This window comes from Phodopus roborovskii, unplaced genomic scaffold, assembly GCF_943737965.1.
Source record: "Phodopus roborovskii unplaced genomic scaffold, PHOROB, whole genome shotgun sequence".
Taxonomy (NCBI): Eukaryota; Metazoa; Chordata; class Mammalia; order Rodentia; family Cricetidae; genus Phodopus; species Phodopus roborovskii.
This window is the reverse complement of record NW_026126408.1, coordinates 4,873,830-4,896,313: the sequence shown is the minus strand read 5'-3', so window position 1 is coordinate 4,896,313 and position 22,484 is coordinate 4,873,830. Positions and strand designations below refer to the sequence as shown.

At 43.1% G+C, this 22,484-nt stretch overlaps 1 protein-coding gene across 2 annotated transcripts in view; it reads right to left on the bottom strand.

Moving 5' to 3' along the window:
• Nucleotides 1-22,484, bottom strand: part of Vsnl1 (visinin like 1) — a 100,186-nt gene that overhangs the window by 37,197 nt on the left and 40,505 nt on the right. For both annotated transcript variants that reach the window (XM_051181648.1, XM_051181649.1), the window contains exon 2: nt 12,401-12,567. In XM_051181648.1, the coding sequence (XP_051037605.1) occupies nt 12,401-12,562 (162 nt within the window). In that variant the 5' untranslated portion in view covers nt 12,563-12,567. The remainder of the gene's footprint in view (nt 1-12,400; nt 12,568-22,484) is intronic.

The window sequence follows — 22,484 nt, the reverse complement described above, 5'->3', positions numbered from 1 at the left end:
GATATCAAATGATCCATGCTACAGGAATTGTTTGTCCAGCAGGGATGTGGTGACAGGTCTAAACAGTTCTAGAATCTCGACATTGAAGGAAACTCACCAGGGAAGAAACAAAGGATCGTCTCCCCTGCCTCACCTCCCACCACTTGCTCCATCCTTTCTCTTCAGCCATGATGAACTTCTCTCTCTGAACTTTCAGCATTATCTTCATTCACATTTTTGTTTCTAGGAGGTGTATTCCTTTCCATAGCTCTAGAACAAAGTAGGAGGCTAAAAACTCCTTTCACACAGTCACAGTCATTCCTTGCAGGAGGTGGGCAGGGATTTCTAATTCTGTTCAATAAACCAAGAGCCTAGAATACTAAGAGCCTTGTAACTCTGATTCCATAGCTTGCTAGCAGCACACCCTTGCCCACCAATAGTGGTCTCCTTCATGAACATCCGGGGAAGGGTTGCATGGCAGCCATCTAGTGATTCATCTGGAGGCTGTATGTACAACATTTAGGACTCAGGCTTCACACTTTCACTATCTGATACACCCTTTTGGATATTAACTGGTGTAGTGGATCTACCCTGGATATCCCTGTCCCACCACACACATCCTGCTCCCTATTTGCAAAATGGAGTTAAGGGTGGACTTGAGGGACTTGCAGGGGCTCTTTGCACACTTACACTGAAGACAGAGAAGTTGAGGTATGGTATAAAAGCATTCCTTTAGGATGTGATGGTGGAGCTACTATTGATGGCTCTCTAAATACATCAGCCTTATCATGGGAAAGCCAAATCCCAGGGTGGGAAAGCTGTAGAAAGTGATTTCACACCCCTGACACAGGGGAAGGTTATCACATGTGCCTCTCTGGGGTGGGAGCTATCTCTAACTCAGGCTATACTGGCAGCTCATTACTCTCCAAATTTCACTGTAAGGAAATGTGTTTGGCAACTCACACAAATCCTTGTTTGCCCAGACTCTCTCCTTATTGTCTTTTCTTTGAGATTTAAGACCCTAGCTCTTGTTTTCCACATTAATTCAAGTTGATGTGTAGTATCTGTCATATTGGCAAACATTCCACATGTAAATGAATCCCAAGCTTCTCACTAAGACTTCCAGTATCCTCACCAGCCCAGTTGACATTATGTCTTATGTAACATGGTTTCCCTAAGGGATTAAAATACATCTCTGTATAGGCCTGCCCAACAATTTTTTAAAAATAAGCTCTATTCTCAGTTACCTCTGATTAACAAGCAGAATCTTACTCCTTAAAAACTGATCACCCCCCTAAATTTTTTTGGAGCTCACAATTATAATTTCAGAATTAATTGGAGAGACAATGGTTGGGTTAGAAACAGTAAAATGTCTGAGTTTGAAACAGGAAAATGTCTGTTGGGCAAGCATGAGGAACTGCGTTTGACTCCTCAGCACATACATAAAAGCTGGATATGGTAGTATATGCCTGGAACTCTAGTGCTGGCAGGGGTGGAGACAGATGGACCCCTGGAACTCATTTTCCTAGCTGAATTGATTAGCTCCAGGTTCAGTGAGAGACCCTTGACAAAATAAGGTGGGGAGTGTCAGAGGAAGACATCTGACATTGATTTCTGGCCTCCATTTGCACATGTTTGTGTGGCACACTCATGTGCACACACCCACAAGAACACATTGAAACACCACCCACATTTACATACACACATACTTACCTCCCCCCATATGTGAGACAACAGTCACCTTTACTTCTTTTAATAAAATACCTTCTGAGCTAAAATTATACAATGGAAAAAAAGAAAGTATCTTCAACAAATGGTTCTGGCACAACTGGATGATGGTGTGTAGAAGACTGTGGATAGATCTGTATCTATCTCCATGTACAAAACTTAAGTCCAAATGGATCAAAGACCTCAATATAAATCCAGCCACACTGAACTTCTTAGAAGAGAAAGTGGGAGGTACCCTTGAATGAATTGGTACAGGAGACCACTTCCTGAACATAACACCAGTAGCACAGACACTGAGATCAACAATTAATAAATGGAACCTCCTAAAACTGAGAAGCTTCTGTAAGGCAAAGGACACAGTCAACAAGACAAAACAGTAGCCCACAGAATGGGAAAAGATCTTTACCAACCCCACATCTGACAGAGGACTGATCTGCAAAATATACAAAGAACTCAAGAACCTAGTTACCAAAACACCAAATAATCCAATTAAAAAGTGGGGTACAGAAGTAAATAGAGTATTCTCAATAGAGGAATCTAAAATGGCTGAAAGATACTTAGGAAAGAGCTTAACATCCTTAGCCATCAGGGAAATTGAGATACCATCTTACTCCTGTCAGAAAAACAAAACAACAACAACAACAACAAAAAAATCCACACCAAAGACAGTTTATGCTGGAGAGAATGTGGAGAAAGGGCAACTCTCCTCCACTGCTGGTGGGAGTGCAAACTTGTACAGCCACTTTGGAAATCAGTATGGCAACCTAAATAACCCTCAACTGAAGAATGGATGGAGAAAATGTGGTACATTTTCACTACTCAGCAGAAAAAAACAAAACAAAACAAAACAACAACAAAATAATGGAATCTTGAAATTCGTAGACAAATTAATGAACTAGAAGAAACCATCCTGAGTGAGGTCACAAAAAGAGGAACACGGTATGTACTCACTCATTTATGGATTTTAGACATAGAGCAAAGGATACCAGCCTACAATCCATATCGCCAGAAAAGCTAAGAGAGACATACATGGTCCTTCTGAGAAAGGGAAATGGACAAGATCTCCCGAGCAAATTGGGAGTGATTGGGGTGGGGAGGGAGTTAGGAGAAAGAGAAGGGGAGAAGAGGAGGAGAGAGGAAGACATGAGGGAGCAGGAAGATTGAGTCAGGGGAAGAATAGAGGAGAGCAAGAAGAGAGACATCATAATAGAAGGAGCCATTATAGGTTTAAAGAGAAATCTGGCACTAGGGAAATGTTCAGAGATCTACAAGGATGACCCCAACTAACAATCTAAACAATAGTGGAGAGGCTACCTAAATTCTCTTCCCTGATAATGAGATTGATGACTATCTTACACGCCATCCTAGAGCCCTTATCCAGTAGCTGATGGAAGCAGAAGCAGACACCCACAGCTAAACACTGAACTGAACTCCTGGAATCCAGTCGCAGACAGGAAGGAGTGATGAGCAAAGGGGTCAAGACCAGGCTGGAGAAACCCATAGAAAATGCTGACCTGAACAAGGGGGAGCTCATGGACCCCAGTCTGGTAGCTTGGAAACTAGCATAGGACCGACCCAGATTCCCTGAATGTGGGTGTTAGTTGGGAGGACTGGGCAGACAGTCTATGGGGCCTCTGGTAGTGGATCAGTATTTATCCCTAGTATACAAATGGACTTTGGGAGCCCATCCCACATAGAGGGATACTCCCTCAGCCTAGACACATGGGGGAGGGCCTAGGCCCTGCTGCAAATGATATGACAGACTTTGAAGATCTTCCATGGAAGGCCGGACCCTCCCTGGGGAGCAGAAAGGAGAAGAAACCCTCCCTGGGGAGCAGAAACAAGGTCTTGCTGCTTCTCCATTTGCAGCAGCACAGAGCTGGATCTAAGGAAACAGCTCAGTCTAGGTCTTGAATGAATGTGGGCAGTTTATTTACTCACACATGTGAACACACACACACACACACACACACACACACAAATAAAATGCAGATTAGAAATTATGTGCTCTCTCTCTGTGTATGTGTTTGTATGATGTATGTGTATGGTATATACACCCATGTACAGTGCACAATAAGACTAGCAGAGGATAATGAATGTGTTCTTTTTTATTACTTTCAGTCTTATTATTCCCTTGAGACAGGGACTCTCATTGAACTGGAATTAGGCTAGTGAACAACAAGCCCTAGGCAGGAGCCTCATGTCTGCTCCCTCTACATCAGTTCTGGGGTTATAGGCACGTATAGTCATAACTGGCTTTGAAATATAAGTTTTAGAGATCTGAATTGAGGTTTTCAAGCTTTCTTACAAGAGCCCAGCCCAGAAACTTCTACTGGTATTTGTATGCCATTGAAGTTAATCTAAAAGTCTAGTTTAGAAAAGTTTTTTTCTTTTCTCTTAATAATAGTTAATAGCCAAGGAACCTAGAATGCTCTGTCAGGCAATGGTTAGAAGAATCTTTTGGAACTCTTGGCATTTCTTGGGACTACTCAAATTTGTTTAAATCCAATGAAGGCTGTGCTGAGATACATACTCTGTTCTTTTGTGATAATAGAATTCCTGAAGTCTCCTGAAGGACAGCCCCTGGTTATTTAGACATGTTCTCAATTTGTTACTAATGCATTTTCTTCACTGTAGCTACCTGACAGTTAGTAACCCTGAGAAATACACCCATGCACCTGTCAATTGAATAGTCAGCCCAAGTGATCAGTGCTGACATTTAAGAATTACTGATATAGATCAACTTCTAGGTTTGTACAGGTGCTGTGACACTTGTCCAAAACCAAAGGCACTTGTCAAAAGTTATGGCAGCAATTAGATAACACCAATTCTATAAAACAAAGGCTTCTACATATATATTGTTTATTATGTACAACTTTCAGGAAGAGTGCCTTGCATTCTAGATAGTAGACTTTAGAATCATAAGAGCAAACATTGAAAAAAGAATCCTGAATATATTTTTAACTAGAATTTGCTATTTTATTAAATACATTTATTACCAAATATTCAGGTACTTTGAATTCAATAATTTTATTTATTAGGTATTTATATATGTATATGTGCATGAAGTGTATGGATGGGTGGTGTATGTATATGTGTGTGTGTGTGTGTCTTTTTCTAAAGGGGTACATACTTGGAGACCAAAGGAGGATGTTAGGTGTTCTATTTATTACTCTTCACTTTATCCCTTGAGACAAAGTCTCTTACTTAATTTGGATTCAGGCCAACAGTCAGGAATCTCTGCAACACTAGGGTTGTAGGCACATGCTCACATGCATGTGACTTTTCATGTAGTTTTGTGGTTTAAGTCTCAGGACCCTCATACTTGTGCAGCAGGTGCTTATATCCACTGAGGCATCTTCCCTCCCTGTGACATTTGCTTTTGTTCTCATATACGACTCTGGGTAATTCTGCCAATAGATTTTTCAGAAGTAGACTCATTTTCCAACACCTTTAGCCCAGAAAGTTGTTCAAAATTTCAAACATGGAATTTGATGTCATCATTTACAAATGTATTGAGCCAAATTTATGCATATCTATATCAGGATGCATGCAGCCCATGGGCTGCAGGCTGGACATGCCTGGCTCAGAGAAGTTTTGGTGAACCCCACTGCTATATTTTGCTACAAATTAAGATGCTTTTGCTAAGTGAAAATAATCCAACATACCAGCTCTTTTGGGCTTGGAGCTTCCTGCAGATAATGCATACCTACATGGTATTTACTCCACAGAACGTGCAAAAGAAACAGTCCATGAATGAGCCAACAAGCCAGGCAGTGAAACTGCTCACAGATGGAGAGATGGAGAAACATTTTCAACACCAAATTATAGATGCTTTCAGGAAATGACCACTGGGAGGGGCATGGGTGTTTTGGCAGGGACTCCTCCACTATATGTGAATAAGTTTTAGTCAAAATTCAAATGATCAAATTGGATGCCAGGGCACTGCTGTCCTTTGCCTCACCAATGTCAGTGTTCCTGTTGAGAAGAAAGCCTGGTATAGCACACTAAGCTGAGACACTTGGGCTGGGGCCTAGCCAAACAACATCTAGCTATTTAGTTGTCCCTGGGAAATGGCAAGCCATAGGGAATGAGCAGGTGAGTCTCCTTTCTGGGGTGGGGAAGGGGGTGGGGTGGGAGTGCTGGGGATATATGAATCAGGATGCTGAGTACTTGTTTGATGGGTAACAGGTTTTAAAAAATGTCTTGTGGCCTCTGAGATGGCTTAGTGAGTTAAAGGTGCTTGCTGAGCTTGGTCCCCTGAACCTACATAAAGGTGTGAAGAAATGACTCTATACATGAACATCGAGTGTACACACGCACACATAAACACATACACACACACTAAAAATGCCTTGAAGGCCAATCCCAATTCCCTGTAGCATCTGGCATCTGGGAAAGGCTTTGTTCTTGGGAGGGAGGACATAGGGCTCAGTGTGTGAGGCGGAAGTGGAGATGGCACACAGCCTTAGGCTGTGTTCTGAGAACCTGCTACCCAGTTCTAGAATGCACGGTGGACATCATCATTTGATTAAAGCTTGATTTTCTGTTGAACATTCATAGAGCCTTAGGTCTGTGTCTGTATCTCTCCCTGTACTGCCATCAAACTTGGCACATGAAATAAAACCCACTTCAGTCTTGGTTCTCCAAGAATAAAGGAGTAGATCACTCATGATGCAAACGTAGCTTATGATGGGCTGTAAATCAGTTTCATTTCCTTTTTCTTTAGGACTCCGCCAAGTGAGGTGACAAGGCAAAACTTATTATTTTCACTTATAAGTAAGGAAAAAGATCCAGAGAGGCAGAGAGTTGGCAAAGGTAGCCCAGCTGAGATTGAATTGCACATCTGTTAGTCTCTCAATGCCAAGAATATTTTAGCTAACCCTATGACTACTTCTGTAACTCACTTCAAGACAACCCAGTCAATTCCTGAGGACAATAATCCTGAAAGTCAAATTTGAAATATGTTTTAATGTTTGTTTAGGGCAGGACTCTGATGCTATGACCTTCATGGCTTTGGGACTGACCTGACTCGGGAGCTGGGTGAAAGAAGAAATAACACATACATACACCCAAAAGCTGCGATCATGTGGGCCATGTGCCCTGATGGAGGTGTGACATGTTTGTTATATACAGATGTTGCATATAGCTGAAGAAGCTGAAGAAGGAGGCTGGTTGGATAATCTTAGTAGTGGGTTATGGTAGGAAAGCACTCTTAGGCTACAGTCGTCTGGGAAGAGGAAGCTGAGGTTGATACTCTCCTCACACAACTGTCAATATCTGCATTCAGACCAGGGGAAGGCCTTGCCATTTCCATAGCTGTGAGTCAGTAGGGTCCTTGACACAGCTGCTCATGCCAGCAACACACACTCAGGACTTTATCTGCTCCCATTATTCTGCTAGGTTTGTGCTTGGTTTTGATAACATAGTGGCACAGTAAGCTAGGAATAGCCTTAACCTATCTTGGAAAAAGACCCCAGGAGAGGACGTTTCCTCCCTCCAATGGCTGCTTGCTCATCTCTGATTATTTTTGAAAATTGCAGCAGTTTCTCTGAAAGTGGATTAAAATAGCAAACCATCTTAATTTTGTGATCTTGGTTTGGCAATCACATGATTGCTGGAATGTGGAAGTTCTTATGGGTAGAAAATCAGGTGATTGGTTCTTGTTGACAAAGTTCAGCTCCTGTCAGCCTAGCTGCAGAACTTCTAGGGGCAGGGAAGACAACATAGCATCAGCTATGATGTTTATGACCAGAGACACAGGAATTCCTGGGCATGCAAGAAGCCAGGCACTCCTGACAGGGTGCCCTTCCATCAGTTGGACAAGGCTCAGAGTTTACATGTGTCTATGGCAAAGGAACCAAGATTTTACTAAATTTCTAGGGCCACCAGAATTAAGTACCAGATACTAGATGGATTAAATAAGAGAGATACACTATGGTATATGGTTCTGGAGGCTGCAACTCCTGGCCAAGGCATTGACAGGGTTGGTCTCTTCTGAGGTTTCTGTGATTTCTAGGTAGTTCTTTTTATGGTCTTCTCTCCATAAGTCTTATGTTCAGACTTTTTTTTTTTGTTATTTCTATAAGGATCCAATTCTTGGTGGGTGGCAGGTGTCCACTCTGTTTACTTTGCTTTAAGATAATCAGCTCTTTAAGGACCCTATACCTGAACATAGTCACATTCATGTATACTAGGAGATAAGATGTCAAGGTACCTACCAATTTAGGGGAGATACATTGTAGCAGGTAAGGGGTCCCGAGCTTGGAAAACCAAACAAAACATCAGTCTGTCACCTAAGGAATGTTTTGTCTTCTAAGGTTAAGAGCAAAGTTTTCCACCCATCACTGCATTTGTTGCCTTCTTGTGTTAATCTTCCACTGTGAAATTAGCTTCTCTCCTGCCCACTCCTGTCCCATCATCAAATATGAATGCAAATTCGTCTGGGACTGTGATGATTTGTGCCTTCTGTGGTGGTCCAGGAAGTGCGGCTGGGCAAGGGTGACTATCCTGAAGTTGTTTGGGGATGTCTCCACCACAAGGCTTCCCAAGAAGGAGCAATGTAGCCAGCAGCAAATTCTTCCTGAAGCTTCTCTGTGGAAGGTTCCCTGCTCATGCCTGGGTTTATGATGATTCACATGTCATGGTTATGGTCTATATTTCTACTAAGTACAGTGCTGGGAGGCACCGTATCTAGATCAGGGTCACAAAGCTCACTCCAGCAGATGAATGGGGTTAGGTTGCTAGGGGTAGGAGGTTGATATAGAGCACACCACACACATATGCATGCATATACAAAAATGTATATCACTACATCAAGGTAGTAAGATGTCCATTCATACACAACCCTAGAGAGGTGGCCAGAGATAAGATCATGTAACATCAAGGACCTAATCAAGGACCACTTTCCCTCTCAGGGGCATGAGTCTCTCTTTCTCTAGATTTGTCCCACTATGTACTCTGTCCACAGTACTTCACAACTTCCATGGAGAGGACTTACTGAGAGTTGAAGGAGAGTTATGGTGTTTGTTTGTTTATGTATATGTGTGTATAGTGTGTACAGTATGTATGTGTTCATGAGTATGTGCATACATGTGAGTGTGTATGTGCATGTGTAGGCCAGTGGTCAATATCAGGTGTCTTCAATTTCAATCTCTCATCTCCTTTTCTTTGAGGCATGGTTTCTCACTGAACCCAAAGCTTGCAGATTTGGCTATGCTGGTTGGCCAATGAGTACCAGTGAGTTACCTCTGTCAGCTTCCTACCTTTCACGATGCTGGGAAGTTTACCTTATTTTTTATAAACCTCTGCTTTCACACTGTCAAGTGTTCACTTAATGAAGGTGCTCCTTTACAATTGGAATGCAAAGACTTTTGTTGTGAGGAAGAAGAGGACAGGGATCGGGGCTCCTGGCCCGGCAGATGAGTATTCCCCATTGTTTAGCTCCTGCCTCAATCTTTACTGTAGTTGGTTCTAGAGCAACTGGGATGATCTTTGGAATGGTAATGGCTGAGGCACCAATAGAGACTGCACAGAGGCAAGAGGCTGCAGTGGGCTCTCATCAGAGGCTCTGGTCACTTGTGATCTATCAATGGGCTCCAGGGCAGCTCTTCTCCTAACCACAGAGAAGAACAATTGGAAGGACCCATTCTCCAAGATACCGAGTCTCATCTTGCTGAACACTGGCACTCTTAAGGTACTTATAGGAAGTTATTAATCATCAAGTGCCTCATGGGCCTCCCCTTCTCACCCATCAGAGCTGCCCTCCTTCCCCCCTATGTACATTACATACTTCTGCTGTGACTCTCCCTTGATCTCTGTCCTTGGATGACTCGGGGAAGACTTTGTCTGTTTTCTGACTATTTGACACAAGAGCAGAGGGCATATTCAAGTCTCACCATTAAGAGGCTGAAATAGGAGGCTGCCTAGAATATGCACTGAGCTTAGGAAGTCTTGAAATATTATTTGTGAAGCAAAACCCCTGGGGTATGATTTGGGGGTAGGGTGAGGGGTAGGGATGACAGTGGGGGTGGCAGGCAATCCTGGTCCATAGGTATCTCTGTGTCACGAAACACATGTAAGGCATACATGTAATGCTTATGCAGCTGAGCTGGAGGTGAACCTTCTGCAGAGTTTGGATGACAGCCCATTTCCTCTGTCTTCAGAGGGAAAAGCCCCTTAATTTTTAAACAACAGTGGTGAAAGCAGCACCCTGAGCTCTCTTGGTTGTGATCTTCAGTGATGTGAAGGTGACTCTGACACAGACCATTTGTCTCTGGATGATAAGAGTGGAAGGCTTCCCAGCACAGGCTAACTCCAGGTGAGGAAATGGTAGAATATGAGACCAAGGGTGGAGGGGAGTCACCTGGTGATCTAGGAAGCACATCTGTTCTACTTCTGCTCAGAATTAAATAATTCTTCTGCTTGCAATTAAATAATGGGAGTGTATCCCAGAATTCCTACACAAATGCTAATGACTAGTTAGTCATATCTTCTTAGGAATGCCATAGTGATCTTAAAAAATGTATGCATTATATATATAATTATACACTCATATACACACATGCATATGCATATATATCTACATATATATGTATGTATACACACTCACACATATATTTGTATATATATTTGTGTGTGCTTATGTCCAGGTTTTTATTGTCAACTTGACACAACCAAGCATTACCTGGGAGAGGGAGTCCAAGTGCAGGTATTTCTCAGTTCAGATTGGCCTGTGGTAATGTCTGTGGGGACCTGTCTTAATTGTTGATTGACATAGGAGGGGCCAGATCACTGTGGGTGGTCCCACTCCTGACCACTAGTTCTAAGTTATATAAGAAAGCTGGTTGAACATGAGCCAGAAGGAGCAGACCTGCATGCACTGTTCCTCCATGGTTTCTGCCTCATTTCCTGCCCTGGCTTCCCTCAGTGATGCAATGTTAAGGACGTGTAAGCCAAATAAAGTCTCTAGTCAGAGTGTTTATCATAGCAATGGAAGGAGAAACCATAACTCTCTCTCTCTTTGCACGTGTGTGTGTGTGTGTGTGTGTGTGCATGCACACACACACCACAGCACATGTGTAGAGGTAAGACTTGTGGGACTTCTTTTTCCAACATTCCATCATGTGGTGGTGGTGGTGGTGTCTGGGGATCAAACTCAGGTAGCTGAACTTGGTGGTAATTGCCTTTTGTAGCTGAGCCATCTCACAGACCTCCCATTGCGATTTTATACCATGTACATGTGCTTACACAACATGTGCTCCTTTCTACATATACTTGATATGATATTTGATAAACCCTTGGGGTTTTACAGGAACTGAATCAACCAGTCTTCACTTGGGGTGCCTGTCAATCATCTGTAGTTCATGCAAGGTCTGACTGTTAGTTTAGTTAGCTAGCTGGTCAGTTTTTAAATTCAATATGCAACCACAAAACTCACCATCCTGAAATACAGATGAGACCTTAACACAGTCTGCACTTCATCACATAGCTGTATCCCCACACCTCCCTTGCCCCTTTCTCTCTTCATTCTCACTCCTTCACTTTGGTTTTTCCTATCACTTCATGGCACTTTACTTGTAGTTATGCAAAGCTCATTTTCGTTTTATTTATGTCTAATTTAGAACCTTCCTCCTGGACTTGTGTTTTAGCATTGCCAGAATACAACCATCTCAACAGTCAATATGTCACAGTTCATTTTCCATGTTCCCATGGATGGGTATTTATTTGGGTTGCTGCCCAGTTTTTTCATCATGGACAGAGCAGCTATGAGCATGTTCCTTCCTCTCTGTGCCCCTTCTTGAACACATGTAAGAGGGGAAGTGTTGGATCAGAGGCTACAGAAAATGTTCTGCTGCAGGGATAAAGGTGCTTGGAGTTCTACACAAACTTTCCACCAGTGGATACGCACCTGGATAGTTCACATAGCTTACATTGACATTTGTTATAATAAAATAATAAAAAGTGACATTTTCTACTTGGTATTTCAGTCAGAAAAGGTTAAAACAAACAAAAAAATTGTATCTCTCCCGCCAGCATAACATTATGTAAGTGTCTGTCCACAAGATAGAATGCCCTAGATTATGCCAGAACCACTGTAATTCACAGACTCAGGCAAACAAAAACAGCACCACTGCAGCAGAAATTGTACTTTTATGATATCTAATATCTATGGGAAGATTACCTTCTAAGCAGTATAAAGTATTGAGTCCATGGGGTAGACATTGATGACTCAATATATGTGACACCTTCTTATAAATGAGCCATGTTGGAACTCTGAATTCTTACTGAAGATAGGAGAACCTTTCTTGGTGAAAAATTGCTCACAGGTACATTCTCTGTAACTGAAGAAAAAAATATCTATCTGCATATCTATCTATGCATGTATGATCACCAGCAGACACTTTCATGGAGGCTTTTTACAGCTCTTTCAGAAGGTGCTGTTGACATATCCAGTATTTTAACAACTATTTTTCTTGTTCAGAAATTGTTTCACTTACCTGTAGAAACTCTCTCTCTCTCTCTCTCTCTCTCTCTCTCTCTCTCTCTCTCTCTCTCTCTCACTCTCACACACACACACACACACACACCTTTGCATCAAAACAGTGTTTTAAAGGTTAGAATGGAAAGCCACCAGTGTTGAAGCTAGCCAGCTAGATCTCAGTTGGGGTGGGAAGCAGAGGGATTTGGGTACCTTCACATACAGCTGCTGGAACTCCTCAAGATTCAGCCTCCCGCTTGGACAGTCCTTGAGGAACCCCTTGTACCACTGCTTGAGCTCATGCTCGTTGAACTCGGTGCTCTTCACCAGGTCCTCCATGACTTCGGGGGCCAGTTTGCTATTCTGTTTCCCCATTGTGCCTGCAGAAAAGCACAAACCACATTGATGACGTCAGCACAGAGGCCAGAACTCACTTCTGCCTGTCTGATCACAGCCTCCCTGAGTCTGCATCCTTCCACTTAGTATTCGAGAATAGACTGGAACAGGAAAACCCCTGTGGACAAGTCTGAGGTCTGTGCAGCTCATCCTCCCTGTTGTCATGTCACCTGTCACAAGGCATTGGCTCCATGAAAACCAGACAGCTATTGTACTTGATGTTCATGTCTGGTGTCTACTCGTGTGGGTTATAGTTCATTAGTACATGATACCTAAGCATCTCATTCTACACTTAGCTTGCAGGGATGTAAGGAGAGGTATGGACAAGTACCATGGGAAGACTTTATAACCAAGGGTTTAAAAATCAGTTTGGAAAACCTGATCATCTCTCATAGTGTCTTGGTTGGTCTGGTTCCCAAGTCCTGGATCTTTTTTGTAATTGAATGAAAACATTTTTATTAGTCACATTTATTCATACTCTTGGCATTTCTAGACATTCCCTTCAAAACTATCTTCAGTGTTGACTTCTCATAAAGATTGGTTAGTGAATTTTCATGAACCAAATTTCATCCTGTCATTTTTAATCATTCAAAATTAAAATAAAAGTGCATGAAGTCATGTCTCCCACATGAACTATAAGTTGTATGGCTAAGGGCAGAGCACAGATAGGAGGACAGGTCAAGTTTAGAATCTCCAGATTGTCACCTGAATTTGTAAATAGCTATGTGTTCTAGATATAGAAATATTAATTATTGTCCTCTTTCAATTTCTTTAAACATTAGTAGATGTAACTGGATCCAGCCTTATTGTGACGCCTAATTAAGAAATAAACAAGCAAAGATGAAAAAAAACCTCAAAATTAAAATGGTTGTATCTTTGCTGGATAATTAATATTTAATGTTGTTGTTTTAGTATAATGCAATCATTAAACTGTGACCGATAAGCCCCAGAGTGACTGAATAAAAATTCAGGACAATCTGAGGACACATCAGAAGGAGAACAGTCCCAGAAGATGTTTGAGATGTAACTAGCAGGGTAAATTAGGTTTTAAAGAATGAACTCAAGTAGACCAGTTATTCCATACACTTTAACCAGGTCTATACTTGCAACATCCCTGAGGCGAAAATGTCATCTTATACTTTGCTGTTGTAATTATTTTAATCTTCTCCTAAAGCTGCTCCTGCACCCTGTATTAGTAACCTGCCCCGACATTGAACAGGTCTTTCACTACAATGAAAGCAAACCTCACTCCCTACTTCCAGGAAAGTTTCCATCCTGGCATCACCCCAGCAACATGGAGCCATTCTGAGGACACCTTAGGATGGCCAGTTATTTTCCAAGCTCCTCTGTTTGACAAAGGGGCTCCGGGATCAGCAGTTCTGCCCCGTATTGTGGAATCTTTCTGTTTACTTCTGCTCTGACTTTTCATTTCGAAGTCTTTTATTAGCAACTGTCTCTTAATTATAAGTTACTGTGGCATTCCACAGCTGGATGTGGAAATCAAGTGGGTACTCAGGTGTGAGATTTAATTAATCTGTATAAGAAAACTGTAATTCACTGTTAGCCTCAGAATCAAAAGATGGGCCACCAAAACTTTCAGGCTGTTACCTTGTTTTTGAGAGAAAGGCATCAATTTTTATTATAAATTAGAGTCACATCTCACAGTAATAAGTTCTGAATATATATAATGTTGGCTTGGAGAAGGCCCTAGATCAGTGATTGTTAGCCTGTAGGTCACAATCCCCTTGGGGATCAAATGACCCTTTCACAGGGGTCACTAAGACCTTCAGAAAACATAGACATTCACATTATGATTCATAATAGTAGCAAAGTTACAGTTACAAAGTAGCAATGAAAATAGTTTTATGGCTGGAGTTTAGCACACATGAAGAACTATATGAAAGGGTTAGAGCATTAGGAAGATTAAGAATCACTGCCCCAGATGGAGCACTTCACATACTTCAACAAGGACCAGGACATCTCTCTGAGACTCAGAGCACTGTGGTAACTTCTACAAGATCACACAACCAGGCCGATGCAGAGCTGGGGTTTGAAACTGGGTTTACAAGACTAAACTACATCAGCAGAGATACAGAAGGGGATGGAATTGTCTCTGGATTAGAAGAGAAGAAGCAAAAGTTGGAGAGTCAGATAGATCTGATTCACTTTGAAGAAGGGAAAAAAAAAAACATTGCTGGATTGGCTGGCTCATTAGAGAAAAATTTACCAAAATCACACTTGGTAATATGTAGTAATTAATAATAAGAAATAGGTTAAGAGTTACCAGAAACCACTCCCCAAATACCTGCAGAAATTTAGCAGCGTTACAGTTTAAGAAAAAGTAGATTCTCCATGGATCATTTGCGATGCCTTAAGCTCTTCCCACTGGCTGGGAGAAGATGAATGTCTCTGTCACACACAAGAGGCATTGTCAGGGCTGTGAGTCATAATTCTGGAGAACCTAGTTCATAACTTCATGCCTTTTGGTTACAGTCACTGTCAATATTATTGCTCAGGTGTGCCCAGAGTGGGTAGACCATGTACAAAGTCCTGTTATGGCCTGTTTCAGTGACTGTGCCTCTGTGCCATCCCCACCCCCACCAGCCTAGGCCTCATCAGGCTCTCCTTCCTTGCTCCCCAGGTTCTATCCTAACCTCCCACAAGGCACAGCTGCATGAGTAGTTTTGAGCCACCAACCTTAGCAGTAGGTCTGCCCCCTCAAACCTCAGAACATGGTGCCATCTCATAAGCATGACACATGATCTGCTGCTTGCTATGTAGCCTCCCTTTCTTCCAGTCTGTTGTTTCACTCCATATGGTAACAATAATGAGTGGTTATAGGTTTCAGAGCTTGCACATTGCAGACTTCTAAGTTCCCTAGAATGATGTCCACCTTTGTTGTTTGAGCAAATTCCTTCCTTTCTGTTTAACTCACTCCAGTTCACATCTGAGACCTTCATGGTGGAGCAATTCCCCATCCTAGGTCTCTTGCCTCTCTTGGTACAGCTTCCATGGTCCCTATTTTTTCTTTCCTTCCTCTCCCTCCCTCCCTCCCTCCTTTCCTACCTCTCTCCCTTCCTTCTTTCCTTCTCCCTCTTTCCCTTTCTCTCTCCTTTTCTTCCTTCTTTCTTTCTTCCTCTTTTTTTGTGAGAGAGAGGGAGGGAGAGACCAAGACAGAGACCAAGAGAGATACTGGGATGAGGGATGACTGTCTTTGCCTCCTTGATAATTTCTATTAGATGTTCCATATCTAATAGGGAATGAGTAGTAAGGCAGACTCACATATTTGATGTGCATTTTCCCAGGGAAATCAGTCTCATTATCTTGATATGAAGAGGGTTGATGGACTCCTAAGTCTGAGATATAGCCCACAGATGGCAGATACGTTTTGCTTAACTAAGTGGAAAATAGCCTGCCCTGCTAAAGATGTCTTACCTGTCTGTTCTCATTCATTATTGTTGAATACATTACAGGCAGAGTCTATGTCTTTCACTTCAGTATCCTTGTGGGCTGATAGAAAGATGATGTGTGGCAAGGTTTTTAAATGAATGGGCATACTTGGCTTGATGCTTCCATCTCATGGACTTCTTACTTGGGCTACAGTGGTATGAGCCAAGCAAGCTTTCTTATCATGGATCCAGAATGGCAGAAAGGGAACAAATGACAGCAAGACTTATAATCTTTCCAGGCAGAGTTCCCATGACATACAGTGAGGGGAGGAATGTTCCCTCTGTCTCCAACTTACTCTGTGATCTTGGGAGAATTCATTTTCCGTCTCACTCAGTTTCTCCACTTAAGAGGAGAACGAGTTTGGTCAAGTGATCGCTGATGCTCCCCTAGCTCCTCTGTCCTCTGACTGTCTGCACATGTTTTTCTAACTATAAAAGTCACAGACTTCAGACAGGCTTGTGTCAGCACACGTCCACCCTGTATTTTTTTACCTGAGAATCTGTTGTCACTTGAGCATTTTTGTTACCCAAGAAGGGAGGGGACAGCAACTGTGCTTTACTTTCAAGTTGGTGTTCCAGGCAATAAGGGGAAGCCCAGCCCCACCCATGACCAAATGAACACCTTGGTGCCTGAGATTTGGAAGAAACAAGCTCAAGACTAAATGCAAAAGGATCAGGTTGACGTCCTTAGTGGGCACAAGATCTGAGAGGATGGGGCTCTGGAACAGAAAGCCCCCATCACTTAATTGCAAATGGCACTCTGATAGATGGGGGACTTGTATATATCTTACTGTCCAAATGGCTTTCATGTGACTCATATAACAATGCTGTCAGAAGGAGATCATCTTAACTCTCCCTTTATTGCTAGATTGCTGTGCAGGTCAGAGAGAGTTGAATGATTTGCCCTAGCCTGATCATAGACCTCTCCTGCCCCTTTGCTTATTGATACAGGCCACCATCTCCTGTCTGGAGGCTTCAATTATCACAGGTAGTCCTGCCACAAGGTTTGTTTAGTTCCTGTCTACATCCTACCCTATCCAGTAGCAGGTTCCAGAGAAGAGTGAACAGAGCGGGTCATTGGGAATAGACAGGGAGTTCCTGTAGGAAGGAAAGCCTTTTCCATACCTGGAAAGCACCTGTGTACATCTTTTCTCCACAGTCCCTTCAGGATAATTGTTTGTGTGTGTGTGTGTGTGTGTGTGTGTGTGTGTGTGTGTGTGTGTGTGTGAATGTGTGTGTGTGTATGTGTGTGTGTGTTTGTGTTAAATGCAGCTTCCAAGTACATTCCAGGGACAACTGAATTCCAACAGGCATACAGAGCTGCATAGCCAGCTCCTCCCAGGTAATCTGGCAATCAGCCTGGTTGAATCATAGTAAGATTCATCTATAGCCTGGGTGGCTGAGATGGAGCAGTCAAACCACATGTGCAGACACACAGCAGCATAAGTACAATGGGAAAGAGGCTTGGACAGCAGCCCAGCCCAGCAGAAGAAAGGACTTTGGGGCATAGGTTTCAAACCTCTGGTAGGCACGCAACACTCACTAGGGTGGTAGATGGCTTGGATGGGAGCCAGTCTGATTCTAGTGTCGAATTACCAGGTCAGCCTCTGACAAATTAGCTCTTAGCTCCAGCTCTTGGCTTCTTGTCTGTACACAGAGATAACTGGAAGAAGCTGGTCTTGTTCATGCATCAGTTGCTTGCTGGCATTGCCTTTTGTTCATTGTCGCCTGCCTAAACATTACTGTTCCTACAAGGTCCTATTCATTCCTGCCTTCTTCCACGTGTGGCTTTCAGTCCTCCATTCTTCTTGTATTTAATGCCAGTTTCCTGGCTATGATGATGAGATGTATTATAAATGGGAGCAGACAGAGACCCCCCTCCCCCCCCAGAGAAACTCTATTTGACAGGAATTCCTAAGCAAGTCTGGGGGAAATAGTCTGCTTTGGGTACAGTGGGATATAAATGGAAAAACAGTTCCAGCCTTGAAGGGCTCACAAGACTTTCATACATCTTAAATATGATCAAATGATGTTCATTAGAGAAAACTGTAATGCCAGGGGACAGAAAAAGAGATAAAATCAGGCAAGTCAGTCAACTTTATTTGTGACTAATTCCAAGGGGAAAACTCCAAATCTGCTGGGACACATGAATCACCCCTGGCTACCTTTGTGGGACCCTTGCAGCTCACAAGCCAGAAGAGTTCAATGGCTGGTTAACTTTGATGTACCACTGCATGCCATGAAGGGCTGAGACCACCTAGGGCAGCATATAGATGACCCAAGTTCCCTCTGAGTCCTTACTCTCCCTCCTGGTATCTCTAATGTGGGTCCTAGAGTCTTGTACTGGGGACTGGCATGAATAATTCAGAAACCATATTCATAGGAACGCCTAGAGCCTGGGAGAGCTGCCTCTAGGCACTTCTTAGTCTAAGCCTTCTGTTTTAGGCTAGAGGATTTGACACTCAGTAAAGTGACAGTCCTCTTAGATCACAGAGGCAGCTGGTGGCTCAACTGTGGTGAGAACCCTGGGATACTGAGCCAGCTGGTGTCCCACCCCTGACCCTCGAAGTATGTTGTCCCTAAGCCAAAGGCTCAAAAGGCTGTAGTAGCCAAGCATGTTTGTCTCTGTACAAAGAGGTTGAAATGCGTTCCCTCCCCATATTGCCATTCCCCTAGGGTCCTGTAAACAAATGCTTCTGGCTTGCTAGTTTCTAAAGCCCATTTCAATGTGAAAATCTAAGAACCATAGTTGCCCAGAACATTTAATAGTGGTTTCCTTTTGAATAAAGACGATTACTTGAGAGCTAGATAATTTCTATTCCACTTTTTTTTCCTTCCTCCAAGGGCCAAGTACACTCAAGCCCCCAGCAGTATGTCTCAGGGGACAGCCGGGGTGTTGGTAGCAGGCTGGCCTTTCAATACTGTCTGGGAACCAAGGCAGCTTCAGGGAGAAGTCCTTTCTCACAGTGTCCTCTGATGCCATCCCCACAAACTTGAACCTCGTGGGATGACAGCTGAGGTTCTGGCCACAAGCTTGAATTAGGTAGTGGGGCTCAGGCTCCATCCCGGGGATTCAAGATGAAAAGCAAAAGGACATTATTTGATCTATAATAAATGAGGAAAAAAAAATACTTTGATGGCAGTGGCAGTGGTGTTGTTAGGGCAAGCAACAAGAGATCTATCTTTTCAGGAAAAGTGTAATGTGTACATGAAGGTGAAAGCAGACATGGGCCCCAGGGATCAATCATCCAACTGCTTTGTTTTCTAGCTGGAGACCTGGGGAGGTCAGGGCACTTAGGCCAGAAAACACAGGGAGTTAGTAACAGAAGCCAGTGTTGTCCTCAGCAGGAGGCTTGTACACTGCTGCTGTGCCCATGCCTGTGATCCCTGGGGGACTGAGGTGGATACAGGTCCCTACAGAGCTGGAAAGGATCTGTGCAAGTGGTCAGGGTATAAAGAAAAGCCTCGCCAACTAGGACTTCCTTATCCACTGTCTACCAACTTCCCGTCTGAGCTGTCCCTGTGTAGGATACAGACTGAGAACCTGCTGTGGCTTTGGGACTTCAGGAGGATGGCCTGCCTACTCCTGACTCCAGGATGGGAGCTGCCAGTAGACCACTGGATTTCCCAAGTGAAAGTCTCTTCAAAGGGACTTAATTATGGATCAATGACTATGTGTCATCTTTTCCTAATGTTTTTAAGCCACAGTGGACACTTCTCAATGATCTGAGAAGTATAACTCAGACCAAAGTCATACTCAGTGTCTGTCTATAACTTTGGGAATGTTTCTTCTCCATTTTACCATCTATTTTATTGGTTTCTCTTCCTTTCTACCAGGGTTCAACATCTCCCTCACAGTCAATTGGACTGAGTATGGGGTGGGCAGGAAGTATGTTCTAGAGTCAGGCTCAGGTTAGAATCAAGCTTCTGATAAATATAAGTATGTATATTTATTGGGATCTGGGAACCCTCCATTATCTAATGAAAATGATGGTACTTCCTCATGGGGCTGTTATGGGGTAAATAAGATGGCATGTTCAGTTCTTTCCAACAGCACCTTTCAAGAAGCAGGTGTTTCCACAATAGTTTTATCAACCCCCACACAGGCCCAGAAACCAGGCTGATCTAGAATATGCAGGCTTGGATGCTCTGTAGAAGAGAAGAGGCATACAGGAATCACTCTAGATGGCTTTTACTGGTTTGCATACAAAGGAGTACGCAAATCTCGGGGCAGGGGAGTTCTAAGGTGCTTCTGCTGACTCTCTGCCATGGTTGCAATACTAAGTATCTCCCATAGGCTAACACATTTGGGCACTTACTCTCCTGCCAGTGGCACTATTTTGTGTGGTGGTGGAATCTTAGGAACTAAGGCATAGTTAGGAGAAACAGGTTGCTGGGAGCAAGTGTTGAAGGTGATATGGTCCTGACCCAAACTGCTTTCTGATCTGCTCATATTTAACAAGTCATTCCACAGACTCCTGACACCACGTCTTCCTTACCATGATGGACTAGTCATACCCTCTGAGCTATGAGCCAACATATAACCTTCCTCCCTGAAGTTGTTCCTGACAGGTTTTCTGTCAGAGAATGCTCTCATTAGCTTTAATTGCCATCTTGTCACAACCTATAATCACCTGGGAAGAATATCTCAATGAGGAATTTTCTAGGTCATGGTGGCCTGTTGGACTCGGTGTGTGTGTGTGTGTGTGTGTGTGTGTGTGTGTGTGTGTGTGTTTGCATGTGTGCATGTATGCATGTGTGTGTATCATTTCAATTGTTAAGTGTTGTTTGTAACAACAGACATGAAACCAGGACAGTGACATAGATGTAAAGAATAATGCATTCTGCTTCCTTCAACTAAAAGTATTTTGCTTGTGACTGGGCAGAGAAAAGTCGCTTGAGGATCCCATAGCTCAGGCGAAGCGTCAACTGTTGAGCAAAGGAGTTTTCCATCCAGTTTTTGGCTCAGCCACTGAACAGACTTGTGAGTTGATTAATAGCTGGTGACCTTTCCTCTGGAAGTGCTTCAAGCAGCCACCCCCTTTGCTGCAACCTGCACCTTCTTTTCATTGCCCTGTGCATCCAACCACTGTGTATTTCTGAGGAACAGCGTCTATGAAAGGAAATGGGCCTCCTTTGGCATTGTCAGAGCCTTGCTTGGTTCTGTGAGGTAACAGAGGAAAAGCTTTCATTAATAATCCCAGCCTTCTGCCCAACAGATTGTGCTCTGGGCTGTGCTGCCAAGACCCAGTGGGAAGGGACCATGGCCCTTATCTCAGAGCAGCAGGGAGCTGTGGTGAAAGGAGTAGACCAGTAGACTGTCCCTTGGCCCCAGCACATCCTAGTCTTGGTGTTGGGTCCTGAGCACTGAAGTTGCTATCCTCTCATTGCTCTCCAAATGAGCCTGGGTCCTACATCTCAGTCCCCCTCACATTCCAAACCTCAAGCCACCGTATAGCCCCTTTTGAGAGATCTTTGTACTAACCATGCTTTTGAGATATTATCTCTACAGCAGTTCTAGAAGTGTACATTAAATCATGTAGCTGAGCCATTTGTTTTAGTTTTCTTTCACAATTATTAGTGTGTGTGCACTAATGTGTGTGTGTGTGTGCATGCGCACGTGTGTGTACATGTGCATGTGCGTGTGTGTATGTATGTATGTGTGTATGTGTGTATACTCTCAAGGAACTTGGGTCTTTCTATTATGTGGGTTCTTGGGATCAAACTTAGGTTGTCAATCTTGGTGACAATTGCCTTAACTTCTGAGCCATTTGTTTGGCCATGAAACACTGCGCTCTGTAGGCTAGGTTGCCCTTGAACTTCTGGGTGATCCTTTTGCCTCTAGTCCCAAGTGCTGGCATTAGAGGTGTAAGCCAGCACATCCAGCTATCTGGATCTTAAATACAGGTAATTTTCAATTTCTCATATAAAGAAGGCTTTTTCTAAGTAAAATGTTCTAGTGGGAAGAAATGGATGCTGAAATCAATCAATCAATCAATCAATCAATCAATCAATCAATCTTTCGTTCTCTCTTTCATTTTCTTTCCTTTCATTTGTTTTTGAGACAGGGTGTTAGGTACCCCAAGCTGACTTTGAACTTGCTATGTAACTGAGGCTAACCTTGAATTACTTGGATCCTCCTGCATCTGCCTCCTAGGTGCTAGGATTTCAGGCATGTACCACTATGTCTTGCTTATGCAGAGCTCAGGATGGAACCCAGGATGATAAGAATGCATCATGACCTATACGATCATGTTGCACGTAAGTGTATATCTGATGTCCCCAAAAGAAAGATCAAAGGACAGAAGACGTGACAATAACCCAGTGAGCTGGGAAAGCAGGTCACAAAGCAGCATGCGTAGTTTCACCTTGCTTTACTTTATTTCCACATTTGCATAGCTTGTAGACACAGGAAGTTTGGACACTTTCTGTTTACATTAAATTTATATTTA